The 18,076-nt window shown below is 34.4% G+C and overlaps 1 protein-coding gene across 1 annotated transcript; it reads left to right on the plus strand.

Moving 5' to 3' along the window:
- The first annotated feature begins 9,340 nt into the window (after nt 1-9,340).
- On the plus strand, nt 9,341-17,346 carry LOC115449464. Its single transcript, XM_030177297.2, has 5 exons — nt 9,341-9,632; nt 10,536-10,627; nt 14,468-14,976; nt 15,161-15,216; nt 15,628-17,346. The coding sequence occupies exons 1-5, from the start codon at nt 9,503-9,505 to the stop codon at nt 15,750-15,752; spliced, it is 912 nt and encodes a 303-aa protein (XP_030033157.1). The 5' UTR covers nt 9,341-9,502; the 3' UTR covers nt 15,753-17,346.
- Nucleotides 17,347-18,076: the final 730 nt, after the last annotated feature.

An 18,076-nucleotide genomic window follows, 5' to 3' on the forward strand; every position in this document is an offset into this window, starting at 1 on the left:
GTAGCTAGCAATTGCAGGATATTATGGGCTTGAGAAATTAAATTAAATATTTCTCCTCCTAAAAATTATTTCGCCATACAATCAATACTTTTATGGAATTCACTCCCTATCGAAATCAGAAGGTCTACTACGCAGTTGGCATTTAAAATGTGAGTCGGACAACTGCTATTGGATACTCCGGGGCCGCTACCATGATTTACAGTGTGTTATATATTTATCTTATTGTATGTGTAATGTCTATATATTTTATATTATTCTTTTATATATTGTATATACATATACATTTAATAAAATTTGTTTATATCTGCCTTGTTATGTTGTTGCCTACCTTGTTTATCTCTTCACCACCTTAAGGTCGACTGGTAGAAAATGCCTTTGGCATTAAGTCCGCCTGTATACTTCTCTATATGTAAAGTGTAAATAAATAATATATTTTGGGTATCTTATTGTGTTTCATTATTACTCGTTGTCCATCATGGTATTTTTATATACTTATCTAGTTTTTGTAACGAAATAGAATTCCTTCAAAAGGTCATTGATTTAAAAAAAAAAATCATATCTCCTACACTATCGAAGATAAATTCATTAGTATTCGATTTTGGGATTTCAATAGACGTATTCCATCTATTGAAAAGATTAAAACGAATGTCACAAACTGGGCCAAAATAACACTGCGACGCCATTATTTAAATATTCTGACATTGCCGACGGGAAATAATAACCGGCACAATAGCCTGTGTTTAAATCTAGGACATGGTTCATCCGTGTACCAAATTTCATCGAAATCCGTTTAGCTGTTTCTGTTATATAAATAATCTCAACTTGTAAGGATTTTTCTGGTATCTACTTAAATTGGGTGTGGAAGCCCCATGAATAAACAAGATAAACGACATTTTTAATATCAGATATTATTATTGTCTGGAACTATGACGCTAACGCCTGTGGCGGTACAGTTAGTGCATATACCGCCATCTTGTCAACATCGCCGGAACTGCAAGAGGATCGAGGCAGTCACACAACTGCAATTTTTAAAAAAAGGCGGCCGCGGCCTGTCAGGCGCAACATCTGTCTGACTGGGAATCTTCCCCTTCCATAGAGGAACGTAACCACCTGTTCCTCTACAGCGGTGTCTACCTTTACACCGCCAAACGCCTTTGTCTCTATATAAATAAATAAATAATAAAACACACTTGCGAATCCCAATTAGGTAATGAGTAGACATAAAAAAATATCTACAGTTTTTAAGTAAAATGGAGGTTTTTAGAAACCACCTCCGTATGATATCCTAATAATATTTTGTTGACGCGCCTTTACACATTGAAATAAAACAACTAACCGTTAGCTAATTAGACTCAAGACTTGAGTCAGAGCGCATTCTGAGTAGATTGGACCGTCAAATAAAAAAAAATACATTATGGTCGAGTAATGTAACATTGACTTTGCAGACTACTAACACCTCAGTTCGCTTTTTGGCCATTAGGGCTAAAAGTCTTCCAAAAATCAGAAAATATAAATTAAACGATAGCCGTAAAATCACTATAAAACTTGTTTTATTTCAATGTGGTGCTCAAATCTAAAAACCACGAGTTCTGATAGACTAAAACTAGGGGTCGCAATACCGGACCATTTTTCAAAACCGGTGTTTTCGGTATGGACCTAAAATAAATTCCGGTATTCCGGTATTTTCGGTATTTCCGGTATTTGAAGAAATATTAGAAAAATAGGAAATATACATTTAATTATTAATCAAATTAATAATTAAATGACAAATTTTAATGACAGCTTAGTGGTTAATTAAAGGCTGAATGAATAGAGATTATTTTCGTAAACCAACGTTCATGCCGTTCTGATTTCTGAGAGCTGGCTCAAACCTCACCTTCCTTCTACCCTTTCCCCTCCCTGGTTTCATTTTAATTAGAAATGATCGAGTTGACAGGAGAGGGGGCGAAGTCGCTATATATTTACGTAGCGACCTGAAATATAAAACTGTAATATCTTCCTCTGCTTCTTATTCCGCTTATGCGAAATTTCTGTTTCTTGACGTTTGGGTCAAGAGAGTGAAAACCTTACTAGGTGTTATTTACTGTCCCCCATCTCTGGATTACTTCTCCAGTCTGGAAACAGTTCTGGAATCTATAGGATCAGAATATGCTCATCACATCATCATGGGTAATTTAAATACTAGTCGCCTTGCCAGCCACTCTTCCCGATCTCGTAAACTCCTTACTGTCCTTGACTGCTAAACTGCATGTCCTACTACTGCAAGCCACCCACCATAATATGGATGGTCACGACACTTGGCTTGACACTATCCCCACCTCTGCTCCTTCCTCTATTTTCTCCCACGGTCAATTTTCCGCTCCTGGCTTCTCTCACCATGATCTCATCTACATGTCTTACGCCCTAAAACTTCCCAAGTCCCCCTCTAAGATATTGCACTTGCGTAGTTTTGGTCGCATTAATGCGGATAAGCTGCAAGGAGACGCTGCTAACTTTAACTGGGATCACCTATTGGCAGCCACCTCTGTTGACGATAAAATTTTTAACCGCGCTGTCACTTCACTCTTTGATACCCATGCCCCTTTAAAGAAAATTAAATTAAAACGTCCTTCTGCACCATGGATTACACATGGGGTTAGGATGGCGATGAGATGAAGGGATCGGGCTTTTCGCCAGTACAGAAGGGATCGTTCGGAGCAGAACTGGTACCTTTTTAAGGCTGCAAGGAAACGGTGTAACTAGATGGTACGTAATGCTAAACGCCGACACATTCTCAGTAATATTTCTTCTTCCTCGCCAGCCAGTATCTGGAGATTCTTCGGAACTCTGGGTATTGGCAAACTTCAAAACATACATCTCCACGGTGCGACTATTGGTTTGGATGACATTAATCAACATTTCACATCTGTTACCATGATTGATCACCAAACTAGGCGTCGTACCATGGATTTCTTAGCGGGTCTATCCAGGCCTCACATTAATACTTTTCATTTTTCTTCTGTGCCGTTGGGTGAAATTAGAAAAGTCATCCTGTCCATTAAATCCAATGCCACTGGCTGTGACAACATCAGTCCTCGCATGATAATCCCTATCCTGCACCAAATTCTACCAATCATGTCCCATATCATTAACGCCTCCCTCAGCACTGGTATCTTTCCGTCTTTGTGGCGGAGAGCTTTTGCTATCCCTCTTCCTAAAATCCCTAACCCGTCACTTGCTAAGCATTTCCGTCTTATATCCATTCTTCCTATTCTCTCGAAAGTGCTCGAGGCCTGTGCTCACAAGCAACTGTCTGAGCATGTGCACCGAAACAACCTACTGTGCCCCCTCCAGTCTGGCTTCAGGCCTGGCCATAGCACTATTACTGCACTCCTCAAAGTGACTGGCAATATTAGGGCGGGCATGGAGGATTCCAAAGTCACTGTTTTGGCTTTGGTTGATTTCTCCAACGCCTTCAATACAGTCAGTCACGACATTCTATTTGCAAACCTCTATCATCTTATGATTTCGCCGACAGCACTGAATTGGTTCTCGTCATATCTTCAGGGACGCCAACAGTTGGTGCGCCTAGACGATTCTTGGTCTAGCTGGCGTGATATAGATTTTGGCGTCCCACAAGGTGGCATACTCTCCCCATTATGGTTCTTTATCTTCATAAACCTCTTAACACAAAATCTTCAATGTGCGTACCATTTGTATGCTGATGACTTGCAAATTTATTCTCAGGAGCAAGTCGATTGTGTGTCCGCAGCTGTAGATAGGGTAAATAAGGACAATTTCGGCCTTTCGGTAAACGCCGCGAAATAGCCATGAAATACTAGGCCATTATTGTAGGCAACTCGAGGCTCGTAAACAGGTTGTATTTTACATCTATTTCCCCTGTTGTGTTTCTCAGCTTTGTTTAACTGACAGCTTGCTGTTTGTTCAGCTTTGTTAATCTTACAGCCAAATAGATTCAAGTTATATCATAATATTAGCCAATCACAACGGTCCTGCGTCTACGCATTGCGAAGGCTGCCATGCCGTCAGCACTGAGAAACAGACTTGTTATCACAGCAATGCTCCGTCTTTAGATAAATAACGTCTATGAATAATTAGGATAGACTTTAAAGAACAAAAAATATTTCTAATAAGTTCTAATAAAAATAACAATTAACAGTTAACACCGCTATGCTTAGCACAAAACAAAAGTAGCAATATAGCCATAAGCCATGTATTTTGCTCGCTCTTTATAGAATATACGCCTATACGAATAAATAAAATTGCAAGCAGCTTAAGTTTTTGCGATTGAAAACTCGAGAAATTAATAATTATACACACATATTGTACTGAATTTTATTTTTATAAAATACCGAAAATCCCGGTTTTTGTAAAATCAATACCGGATTTTGAAGTCCTTAATTTGGTCCGGTATTCCGGTATTTTCGAAATCCGGGATACCGGTTTGCGACCCCTAACTAAAACCCAAATAATCTGACCCATGGAAATGTGGTCCAACTGGATGTGATTTCACTGCCTTCACTGCATTTTAATCTCTACGAGGCTGGTATTTAATGCTATTTGCGTGTGGCAAGGGTAGTTAAAGTTCACGTTGGTCCTTGAGGAACCATTGCAGTCACACTGAGGAACTTGCTTCGGGGGAAGAGACGCATTCCAACTTGATTACTGCAATCCTGCGGGGAAGAGAAAGAAATAAGATTCCAAAGTCCAATTAAGTGCCTATGTGTACAAGACTTCCAGGGGTGTAATACATTGTCTTTTGATCCTGGCAAAGAATGCCAGATGTTAAGTTTACCTTTATACAATTGTATGAAATAAATATATTTGTACCCATTTCTTTTGTTTGCTGTTTGAGTTAAGATTTATCATCGCCATCCTTCCGTTAGAGTAAAATATTTTTTAATTTTTCATCTAGTAACACAAGTCAGTTTTAGTGAATAATATGTAAGTATTAAATATTGATATTTGATACTGCTATTAAGTTGGTCACAATTCTGTATCTAAGATATTTTTGGGGTTGAACGTTGTTACCGTGGTAAAACGATTGCCTAGTGAGTAAATTAAACAAAAAAATATTTATATGTAAATGGCAATGGAATGTAACAATTAAGTACATATTTTGATTGTCACAATATATTCTCTGTTACTCAAAATAGCATTGAATAATTCCTTCTGTTTTCTATAAGTTCTAGATTTTTTATAGTTGTGTTTTTTTAAAGAAATTAAATACTAATGTTTTTTTTTTTTGTAAAAATAAGGAAGATCTTAAAACACAAAATAATTGTATCATGAAATATTTCGAAATACATAAATTATTTATTCATTTTGTGTACGAATTTTTGTTTGTTCCCTATCAATAGTGATGGCCCCGACGTGAGGCATAGGGTGGATAAAAAAAGTGCCCGATTTTAACAGTTTCGTCGGTAAAATCGTAAAAAAAGGTCGTCCGAGTCCGGGCGGATGGCCAGATCGCCTTCCCCTAAGGCCGCCTCATTCCTACAGGCGAACATAGTTGACTTATGACAGGCCATAGTAAATAATTACAATAAAGAGTTGCATATAAAATTTAGTATTTTCTTAAATAGCAAGGCACGATGTTATATATACCTTTTCATTTAAATTCCGAATTTGTATAATTATCCAAGTACCTATGTTTGCCAAGTTTGTATAGAGATACTTAAGTATTTTTTATTTTTTCTTCTTTGTTATATAAAAGAGTTTGTAGATTTTAGTTTGTTTATTATTATTATTATTTTAGAATAACTGTATTTGTCTGTAATTTGCATTATCGGCTACTCATGAGTTTTTGACTCTCATTATAGGTATCCCAAGATACAGGCATAGCCTAGTTTGGGGACCCCTGACAATAATTAAAATGCTTAAACTCAGATATGCCAATTACTGTTTACGTTCTTCGTAATGTTATTATTTCTGTGTTCTTTTTGTTGCAATAAAGTTAAGTTATTATTATTATTATTAATATACATATAAAAAAAGGAAAAAAAGCCAGATTGGGCTGGCAGGTAAAGCGAAAAAAAACCTCAAAAACAATATCACGTCGTGGAGTCATATATCATTTCGTATAAACACCAAATCTTATTATTTAGAGATAAGAAAATAATCGGGCACAAGCCTGATTTACTCCAATTATGACACTGGATATAGACAACCGAATTTGTGAATATAACATGATGTAGACATATTTATTTTATTTGTATCTAATTTATTACTCTAAGAATTTATTATGTGTCAAATACATAATTTTAAATTTCTTTATAATACATCAATTAATTTTGAAAAGACGATTTTTTATCCCTGAAAAACTTCTTTACGCGGAAAGTAAAGAAACTCTGGCGTTGCTCTTTTCAAAATCAGTAAGGTATATACTGCAGTAATACAGAAAAAAAACAATTGTTTTTTATTGTTTAGACCAGTTCATTCATATGCTCGCAAAATAGGTAATAAATGAAATTAAAATATCCATCTGAGTGTAAAAGCCTCATGAAATAAAATACTTATAATACACCTACTACTTAAAAGTAGTAAGCGAAATGGGCAAAACAGTCCTCACAAGCAGCACTCGTTCGCGAGTGCGACGCATGTGCCAGCCATCGGCCTCCTCAACCATATTGCAGAGAAGTGGCCGACGCGACACACGAATTCACAGGTAGGTACAGATAGAGAGTATGTCATACCCAATTAAAATGGTAATTGAAAATATATTTGCAACCGCACCAGAAACATTTATACCTACAGACTACATATAAATCTTAATATCAGTTTATAGGTTGTTTGGAGTTCTAGGCAATTAGCGCATCGATATAGCAATCTTAACTACATGTATCTTCGAAAGAACCCATGATTTTCACAAAATTTTCCTTTGTTTATTAAACAACATCCACTCGACTGAGAATAATCACTAATGATAACTTACCCTTTGTTCATTAAATAGTTCAATACATTAAATGTCTACTCAAGATCCTTAAAGGAGTAATTGATTTATTAAAATGACCCTTAGTCTTCCTTTGCCTTGCCTGAAATCTAAATTATCCTATAACAAACCGGCGTCACAAATACTGGCATAAGATCGATACATGTGATGGCCGGCCTGTTGCATGATTTATTCTTCAAAGCTAGTAGTGAGTAGCAACCCAATTCCGTTTCCACATCTTTAAAAATTTTAAAATGGGTTTAGGTACGTATTATGTCAAAAAAAATGTCGAACGTGTTTGGAAGTATAGCCTTTATATCTCTGATGAAATAAAAAAATATATTTTATAATTAGGTACCTATGTTTATCGTTTTAATTGGAATATTTTAATTAGGCAGGTAGTATTTTCAATTTCTTGCTTAATAGACTGATGACTGGATTCACAAATGTTTTTACGAGCTTTTGTTAAGCCTCATTTAAACGGAGAAATTTTCTCGTCCGTTTGGCGGCAAGAATTGTAAATGATTGCTAACAATAATCGCTATAAATTATTGCATCATAATATGTTGAAAGGCGAGTTAAAAACTCGCATAAGATTATATCCCGTAGTATCCGAGCAACTTTTTCGTCCATTGCGGCTATTAGGACAACATTTTTTCTTGAACGTGCAAATGTCGTACAAACTGTTTTGAATATTCGTCAAAAAATCCAAAACGATTTCCTTTAAAACGTCTATGGTAAACTATTTGTTGTTTAGCCCACAACATGTACCAAAAGCTGTCAATTCTTCAACCTCCGAAAAATATGAGCGATGGCGCGTTGGCTCATTCGATTCGGAATAACATCCATAGAAATGGATAATGAATTTGCACATTTTTTTTTCTAAATGTATTTAAAAATTAAGATAAAGACTAGTTTTGATTTGTTTTTAGTTAGTAACTCAAAAACTATTAGGTACTATTTCAGAAATTTCATAAAATTATTCTTAAAGAAGACGAAATTCCAATAAAAACATCTTAATTTCGGGAGCTCTATCTCCATGTTTTATGGTTTTTAGTTAACGCCGAATATAGGGTTCTGCCTGGCCGTTACAGCACAGTCTCTCCCATAGAGTAGGATTAATATAGAGCCGCTGAAGACGGAAAATAAATTATTTAAGTAATAAATCCCAATTGAAAAAAAATTACGTGTGACCCAAAAACGTTAAAGAATAAAGCCTCGTAGGATTTTTTATGATTTTTAAAAAAAATAAACAATTACAAATTAACAAGTTTGTGTCAATTCTATTTACAAATATCGATATAAAAGTTAATAAAAAAATATTTTGCTTACTTCATCCACCCGTGTACTAAGTTTTATCCAAATCCGTTCAGCTGCTTCTGTGTTTACTTCGAACAAACATCCAAACATAAAAACAAACAAACATTTTCAAATATTTCGTATTTATTAGTATGATAGTAAGAAATAAGCCGAGTAAGATGAATACCTATTTGAACTTGTTGACTAGAGGCAAAAATCGCTTGTCATCGATAACGAAAATTGCGCCAAGATTGGACATGTTACGACGGGATAACTTCTTTATATTCTTTCAATAATCTCTTGCGCGACGAGAAAATTGCTTTGTCTAAATAAGGCTCATGTCAGATAATCATTTAGCAATTTAAGGTTGGATAGCTATGGTTTTCTTTGTTTTTTGCAAAATACCTCATTGGCTTAGATTATGATAACAATGATGGTACTTAAGTAATAGAATATTTAATAAAAATATATTTTGGATTGGTAATTAAAAAAAAATACCTAGGTATATTTATCTAGTTTGGCTACATAATCGTTTGACCAATCTAAAAACACAAACGACGTGAACAGAAAAAGCTGTTAAGATATGAAAATGTATTAACTTAATAACTCAATTTAAATAATGCAGGCTGTACATCAAACTTCATTGGTCACTTAATTTAGCGTCCAGAAAATTTATTTATTGATCCAGTCACTCTCAGGTGCCACCCTTCTCATCCCAGTGCAGCGCCCACGGCTCGAGCCTCCTCCCGGTACCTCGCGTTGCATCCCGCCCTACCCCCGCCATCACCGCTCTTACATTTACAGCTAAAATCAATATTATGCAATATTTAAATGATTTTTTTATGTCGTATAGAATTTTGTTTAGCTAAAAAGTCTAGGTGTGACACTGTAACTCCGATTAAACATGTATTTGTTTTTATTACGCAATTTATTTAGGTTATTGCGTTTTATCCAGGTCGTACTGCGTCATTCCGCAGCCAATAGAATGATTGGCCACCATAAAGCATACGTATTGATTTATGCAGTTGCCTTCACCCCATCCCTATGCTTCCCGCCCATCAGCCCAGCCGGCCGGGTTGCGCCTAGAACATCCTAGTGCTCGGCATTCCGCCCTTAATATTTTCCGCGTCAGGTCCATCTCTCCATATTGTAGCGCATTTTATCTTAAAACTGATAATAATTCATATTTTTCTGTGCTATCTGACTTCATTAATGCATAGAGGTAGTCTGTTAATAATATTTTCGTTTTAAATTGAAAAGGGCGGAATAAAAATGTCTCAGTGGGTTAATAACTACGCAATTTGGGAAGACCTTCCGGTGCCTCAAGGGCGTGGCGCCCCAGTCAGAGTGTACGGCGTCATGGTCGGCGACGAGCGGCCTCCTGCACTTCACATTAATGAAGGTCAGTCATTTTAGTTTAAAAAATATTTTAGAGTTGTATTATTTTCAAAGACAAATATTCACAGCATAATAGTTTTTTAATTATACATAAAATCATAAAATTTCGCACATAACTTTACGAAATGAATTAAATATCCTATTTTGATCAAGTGATGTTTGTGTATCTACTATGTATGCAAATATATTACTAGACTAAATATAAATTATAAGAATCGTCGTTTTTTAGTTTTTGTAAATCAACGCTTTGTTCTTATTTCATTGATTTTTTTATCATGGCGTCACAATAATGTATTTGCGCATTCTGTGACAACGTATGGGGGTTTGTTTGTTGTTTGCTAGCTTCCACTATTTGATACGTATTCCATTAATTTGTAAAACCTGTAAAACGTCGGTATTCGAGGGCGTATGCGTACACAGCTTTTGATCCGGAGGGGGACGGGAGGTGGAAGTGGGTGCCAAATCAATAATATATTAAAGGTAAGGATACTTGAAATTACCAACATCAATAAATTGGACAGTACGCAGACTTACAAGATCCGGAAGTGGGGTACTGAGCGTTCCCTCATCCCACTCAGGTACGACGATGCAAGTACTTACACAACGAACAGTACTGGAAGATTATCTTAGCCCTGATATTAGGAAGGGAGAAAATAAATTGGTTGTATCTGTGTAAATGCGTAGTTTGGTTAAAATTAAGTGCATTTTATGTAAAGTTGACTTAACGAGACAAAGTACCTACCACCGAGTAGGGCGTGGCGCATCAATTGCAACATAATTTGGGTCAACTCTTATCATATTGTAACATAATAAAATATAATAATAAAAGGTTGTTTCATTTTCCCATATCTATAATTTTAATATAAATACATATGTGAGTTTTTTGTTAATTAATTGAAATTTTCAGGCGCTGAAGAGCCAGTCTTCAGGAATTACGTGGGCGGTGGGGACAAGCCAGCTAAACCAGACGTAGGCGTCATTCAGCACATGTTAGAAATGGTAAGGAAAAGGTATTTTTGTTATAAAATGAGTTTTATGATTTGATAACAACCTCTTGTGCATTTAGAAAAAAGTAGATACATTCTTTTACAACAGTAATAATGATATAAAAGTGGATTTGAATATTTAAACATCAAATTAAAAATATGTTAATAAACATTGGTATCTAAAATGATAGTTGATTTATTTTGAAACTGCACAAAATTGAATAAAAATAAAAAGACAAATTACATTAAATGTACGATGACAGTTAATTAAAACAGCTTCCTAAAGGCATTTACTGAGTGTAGAATAAATGTGGAATTGATATAAAAAAACAAACGTAAATGACTCTAACATATCATGAAAAAACTTAAATAAACGAAATATAAAAATATAATAACGATATGCAACGAGAATGGAAAATATGTTATGGTGAAAATTATTTATGAAACCCCTGCCTAAAGAAGTTTAGATTTTAGAAACTCTCAAGCCTTTATCACGTTTACATCATCACATTTATTTCTAGAATTTTAAATAGTGCAAATCTATTCCTATTGCGAAAAATGTGCGACTGCGAATAATGCGATTGCGATTAAGCAAAACTCATGTTGGACATTAGATTCATCATTCAAGTAAATGCAAAGCTATTAGTTACTAGAATGGTTAAACATATACTGCTCTTAAGCGATTCTCAAGGGAATAAAATAGGTATTGATTCTTGGAAGGTAAAAGGCAATGGCGGTGATAGGAAAGCGCAACTAGCCAGGGCCTAGCACTAGCAAGGGGCACTTAAAAACATTAACTTTTTTCGGCAATTGGTTAAATAGGCTTCGCAAAGATCTACCATTCAGAGCCTCGCATTCTGCAAAGCTGGTATTGCTAAAAGTTAGTAATAATTAAGAAACTAGGCCGTTTTTTAGAATCGATTTGCAATGCGCACACGCATGAGGGGCGACTCGACGCAATGGAGCTCTTCGCGTATTGTAGCCTGTATCTAAATCAACTTGAGTGTTAGGTTAAAACTAACAGACAGATTTTTGTTAGTAATAGTTAAAAATTGAATGGTTTTAATAAAATTTTACCCACATGTTAAAACTACTTAGCATGATAAATGAATCTATAAAAATATATGACATTGAAATATAGTTAAGATTATACGAAATTTAAGAAACATAAAAGTGGTATAATTATATTTTTAGACCAAAGGTTTGAGTGTGTTACAGTTAAATAAGCGAATAGAAAATATTATTGCTTTTTTTTTATGTCTGCAGTGCGGACATAGTGTTCAATTTAAGACGTAGTTTTAGTAATATTAATGTCTTTAGTACTACTGCAATGAGTGATTAAAGAGAACAGGCCTACTGTTCACGTAATAGCGTATCTTACCTCTACATACAGTAGCAAAAGCACATAGATTTTAGATCTTTGAATTATACAGGATGTCCCGTAAGTAATAGTCCAAGGAAAGTCAGTGATAGTGTTGGTTATTACCTATTACATAATAGAAACCCTACATATTATTGCCACAGGTTTACGGATTCTAATGTTTTGACATTTTTATTACCAGTTTTTATCCTTTCTTTGCGTACAAATATTTCAACTAAATTTTAATGCAATTATCCTCCACCGATTAAGATGAAATTTTGTATACACGTTGATTTCGATGAAAATCTATGGTTGGCTAAGTAACGTCGTTCTAAATCCAATATGGCGGTCGACCTAAGATGGCGGACTAGTTATATTTTATGCTCATTTATACTATGGGTATCAAATTAAAGGATCTCCTGAATATAGTATGGACACTAAACTAACATCTGTGTTCAACCGTTCGAGGAGATGGTGTACTACTGCCCAGCTAAACGGTAAGACTTAGCAGGGTTGTGTCTCAACTAATATCAACCTATAACCTAAGCAAATTCTAGCGGTGGTAAAAAAATCTAAATAGTGGAAATCAAGCTGGCCGCCATACCAATTTTAAAGTCATAATGTGGCGAACGTTAGGAATAATTTCGTGGTGCTCAGACAATTGTTTTAAGGATCCATGAGGGTCAAATATAAGCGGTAAAACAAATTCAAGATGGCAGATGCAAAATGGTGCCCAAAAACTAAATTGGCGTATTCGCTCTGAAATTTGGTATCCCGGGTTTTTTAGAGATAGAGTTTATGATTTTGCGGTCGAATTATTTGGTGCAAATCTTGGAACAGAATTTAAATGACTAAAAATGTAAAATAAATTAATAGTAACAAAGCAGATTTAAAAAAAAGATGTTATTTAAATGGTTGAAAAGAAAATAATAAACCTTCAATTGAATGATACTTTCATTGAAATTTTATAGAGAATACAATAATTATGTAACTTGAAAGTAAATGTCGCTTCAAGCTGTTACAAAGTTTGATTCAATTTAAAGTTTTTATTTTTATGGAGAATTTATTTAAAATTAAATCTATATTAACATATTTTTTACACAAAATTATATTTTTCATCATAACGACTTCGTATTTGTTTTTTTTTATTTGTACTAACTAACAGATAATGCCTCTTTCTTATAATATCGTTATTCATGTTTTGTTCAAATATGGCCATTCCTATAACCGGCACTAATGGCACCAGCAATTGAATTATCAGTTATTAACAGTAAATAAAAATTGACGGCTAGTTACCACTGCCCATATCCTACATGACTTTTTTGTTCCGTATTTCCTTCTGAAGGGAGGACTTAAAAATTTACTTACCAGAATATTTATTAATGTAGCTCAATCAATAAGCTAGGCATACATTTAGTCTCAGAAGAAAGATCTGATGTCATAATAAGAAAAAAATCTGGCCGCCATGCCATATTGAATACATTTGTTTTTAGGCAAATTTACCCCGAAGTCAATATCTGGGCACACTTTTAGTCCTAAGATAGATGTATGATTAGAATAGATAATGTAGCTGCCATTTTTTATAAAATTATTTTAAGGCAAAGTCTTGTATTTAAAATCGATATCAAATTCAAAAAGTGGCCACTTTTTTAGTTTATAGTTCAGGTGGCTTCATAACCGATATCTGAACATACTTTTCGACACAAAAGACAGATCCAAACGTAAAATTAAAAATGTTACCGCCATTCTAAATTTCTATGTGTTAGGCCAAGTGGCTTCAAAATCGATATCTAGGCGTTCTCTTGTTCACAAATAACAGTTAAGATTTTAAAGGGAACTGCCATATAATTAATTATAGTTGACAGCCAGTAATTAATTTGTAAAATATAAAACCTATATTCCGAAACTATTTTTTTTATTAACTATTTAATAAACCTAATCCCTATCAGTAGTGGAGGAAGCACGTGCCTAGCAGTGGGGCAGTATATAATACAGAGCTGATATTATTATTATTATCTAATAAACCAAGCTTAAGCTGTAATTTAAGAGCGTGTTTTTAACTGAATCGACGTTGTTATATAAACAAAACTCAGCTGTCAAAATCTGATACATTGGTTTAAATGTCCTTTTAGTTGATGCTAACATGGTTTATTAAATAGGGACTATTTTAAGATAGTGCTTAATTTGACAGCGTCTCATTGGCATCTATACATACGGTACTAAGTCTCAAAATAGCAACTCACAGTAAAGTTTATACCCGTCAAATACCAACACAAAATTACCCAAACACAGCTGCTGCTGGTAATAAACATTTTATAACCATAATCTTGTGGTGTCTACTTGAAATTTGGCCTTGTATTTAAGATCTGCACGCCCTGTTTTTGACTAAATTGGGTACCTAATTAGAATCGAAACAACTCTTACTAATCAAATGTTAAAAATATTTCTTGTATTATATCAAGTTATTGATTAACAAGAATCTTATCACTTCAGGTTCACATTGAGAAGCCGCAGCCGCGACCTGATGTGGCCAACATAAACGGGTCGGTGCTAAACCCAAACTGCCCCGAATTCGTGCCAAAGTACGGTGCCAAGCCGAGCTTTAACCCCGAAAAATACTTCAACGACAGGAAAGACAGAAATGTCGCCCTCCGATCGCTACTCGAAGCCGACTCTCAGAAGTACAAGATGCAAAACATCACACTCATCAAACCTGATGATATCATTCATAATAATGTGGTATTTGAACGCCAGCGGTCCCCCTATTACCATCTCGTGTCCACGCCACCAGCCGATATGTTCAAAAAGGAAAGTACAGTTCCAAAGATAACAATTCTGGATCCAGCTGAGGAGCCAAATAATAACAGTGTGAATCTGTACCCACCATCGGAGTACTCTAAGGAGTTCTACAACAAAAGCGCGGAGGAGACAAAGTTGAATACTTACGTGAAGAATGATATTTGGGCTAAGGCCGGAAAGAAAGCGAAGGAGGTTGAGAAAAGGTAATTTTTAATGTCAGTTTTATATTGCCTAGTGTAATTAAATTGATGATTAAAGAATTAAATATTATATTGGTATTAATTTAGGTAACTCTGGTGAAAACTCCTATAGTTCAAATATGCTTAATTTATCCTTATGGTATAGGTAAAAAAATTAGATGATTAATAGTTTTTTTTTTACTTTCAGGAAGCAACAGGCTGCGCAGTTGTGCAGTGACTGGGGATTAAAAGAACACAACGAACGTAATTGAACTTTTCTTTTATTCATTAAGTCCCTCCTTACACATTGTTTTATCTGCTTTGTATTCTTTGTACTATAACCTTTTTATACCAAGACATAAGGCAAAATTAACTTTTTATTTAATAGATTTTAATCGCGAAGTAACCTTCAGTTTCAATGAAAGCACATATTTTACTTATACTCAAAAAGAAAAGAGTTTTTCTAATACAATGCATATGTTATGTTTAGTTATTTTCTTTTATGCTTAACTTTGTATACGAGAACATCAAAATTCGCCATTACACCCCACAAGAGATTAATTTAAAGATGAGAATACTATAGATATTCTGAATTTAAGATTTAAATACTGATTTATGGTGAACAATATATGCATTTACTTTTCACGTACCATAATACTGTGATGTCTATTTCAGATTTGAACCTGGTCCGTCTGCCCTGCCATCGCCACGTGATCTTCGAGGAGTGCATCGTCTGTGAGGTAGTAAAAAAACATTGCTGCGACCTCAAAATGTACGTGGCATTCCCCAAAAGTATGTAAACATGACAATAAAGCTTTTCTTTTACATTTAGGCGGCGTCTAAGAATTCCATAAGGTATTCATTGATTTCAAACCCTATGATTGAAACATAACACCTACTTCACCCTGCTCAATTAGATTTCTTAATTTATGCGGATTAAGAAGAGATATGTTGAATATTTTAAATATGTATTATTTAACTTAAACTTAGGGATATTATTAATTAATAAGTAAGGTCCGACCTCAGTACTTCCGCCTTGTAATTCTCCAAAATTGACTCCGCCTATTCCTCAGCTCATTTCTTTTAAATCTTAGGCGCCTCCTGAAACAACACTGCGTAGCCCATTATTATACTTATTATTATTTTTTTAAAATACTGTAAGTGCTAGGATGGTTCAACTGACAGTTAAAACTACGTCCATGATTTCAAATAGAAACGAAACGTTTATGTGGAGCCGAATATGCCAGAAACGGGTATTAATGCAAAATCTCATTAAACTTTATTTTATCTGTCTGCAGTTCTACAGAAATATCAAGTGATCTGGAATTAATAATTATATTTTTATTTAATTATTAATTCAAGGTTGTTACGAAGCAATAAGGCAGAAACTGGCCATGCCCTTTGCTATTATAAAATTTCACAGGTGATTCTTTGACAATTGATATATTTCCGTTTTATGATATTTTTAATACTTTTAAAACATTTCATTCAAAAATAGACCTAAAGCATTTTGTGCAAGGTCGATTGCAGTTGCGCAGTGTTGTAATATATTTTTATTTCTTGTGTCGTTAGTGTGAATATATCTTAACTATGAGCTATATTGCTCTGGTTTTATTTGTAGTTACTAATAAATGTTTTGATAATAAGCTTTAGGTTATAAGACTTTTTGAAAGGAATTCTTCTAAGACTACGTTTTTTATACAATTATTTTTTATTGATATTTGACGCCAAAGATATGCCAAAGACGACGACACATCGTATTTGTTAAGATTTTTAGGTCAAAGTTACAATCATGAGAAACGAACCACGTGGAACGAAGACATTTTATAGGAAGAACAGCGCGAGGACACGTGAATGCGAACAATATTCCGTGTGATTTATGATTTTGTACCCCATTTTAACGCAGATAAAGTGCAGTTTACCTAACACCTATCACATTTATTTTGTACAGTAACGTCTTAAGTACTACTTAAAAGTATTTATTGCTATTATTTGAGCCACTATTAACTGAAGAAGAACAATAAAATGCAAATGGAAGAGGTAAGTATTTAGTATATATATAAGTTGTATAAAGTTAGTAATAATTTTATTATGATCTAAATAATGTAGTATATATTAAGATATGTAGAAATGATCGCTGCATTAGTTACCTTCGAACGTGGGTTGAAAGAAGTAAGAAAATATCATATAAGGCTAAACTGTATCCTTAGGCTATATTCCCTTTCATATTTTGTAAGTACAGCTATTTGAATGTTTAGGTATGCTCACAATAATATATCCTATCCAAATTATGCCGAGAATTAGTTATAACTCTTTCCAGAAATATGAATTTTAATATCAACGTGTTAAGTTGTAGGTCTCTCAAATGTGAGAGTCCGCCTGGGTAGGTATCACCGCAATGTTTATTTCTGCCGTCAAGCAGCAGTGTGTAGTCACTGTTGTGTTCCAATTTGAAGGACAATGTAGCCAGTGTAACTATTCGACATAATAAGACTTAACATCTCACGTCTAAGGATGGCGAGCGCAGTGGAATACCAAACAATATTCTGTTAATCAAAGTGTTGGATGGTGTTTCTACTGTTTACAGGCGGTCGTATCGATTACCATCAGACGAACGGCAAACTTATCTCGTTATTCAAAGCAATAAAAAAGTCGAAATTGCTTCGTAACTAAAATGCACAATAGATAACAAAAAAATAACTTTTTTTATTTATTCGTGACGAAATTCAACAATAAAATCTTCTAAATCATTAAATAATTTAGTAAAATACAAAAACACGTTTGGTAATTAATAGGCACAATAAATTGTGAATGGATTTTTTATAATATATTTTTCAACCATACCGACATCATACCAATCTACTTTATGATCTTCCTACCTTTCACTGCAACTTCAGGTCTATTGCGACGAGCATACCTAAATATTCACATAGATATTAAAGTTTATACATACTGACATAAACACGCCAAGTCAATTAAATTAGCTGTTGTATAGCATCCAGAGCTACACTGGTAGGGAAGTATTAAATGTAATAATGATCTGCAATGTTTAGGCAGAATTTAAGTAAGAAGCAGGTAAGTAAGTGTAAATATTGTTCTAAGGTACAATGTAAATATATTTACT

The sequence above is a fragment of the Manduca sexta genome, chromosome 12 (genome assembly GCF_014839805.1).
Source record: "Manduca sexta isolate Smith_Timp_Sample1 chromosome 12, JHU_Msex_v1.0, whole genome shotgun sequence".
NCBI classification, from domain to species: Eukaryota; Metazoa; Arthropoda; class Insecta; order Lepidoptera; family Sphingidae; genus Manduca; species Manduca sexta.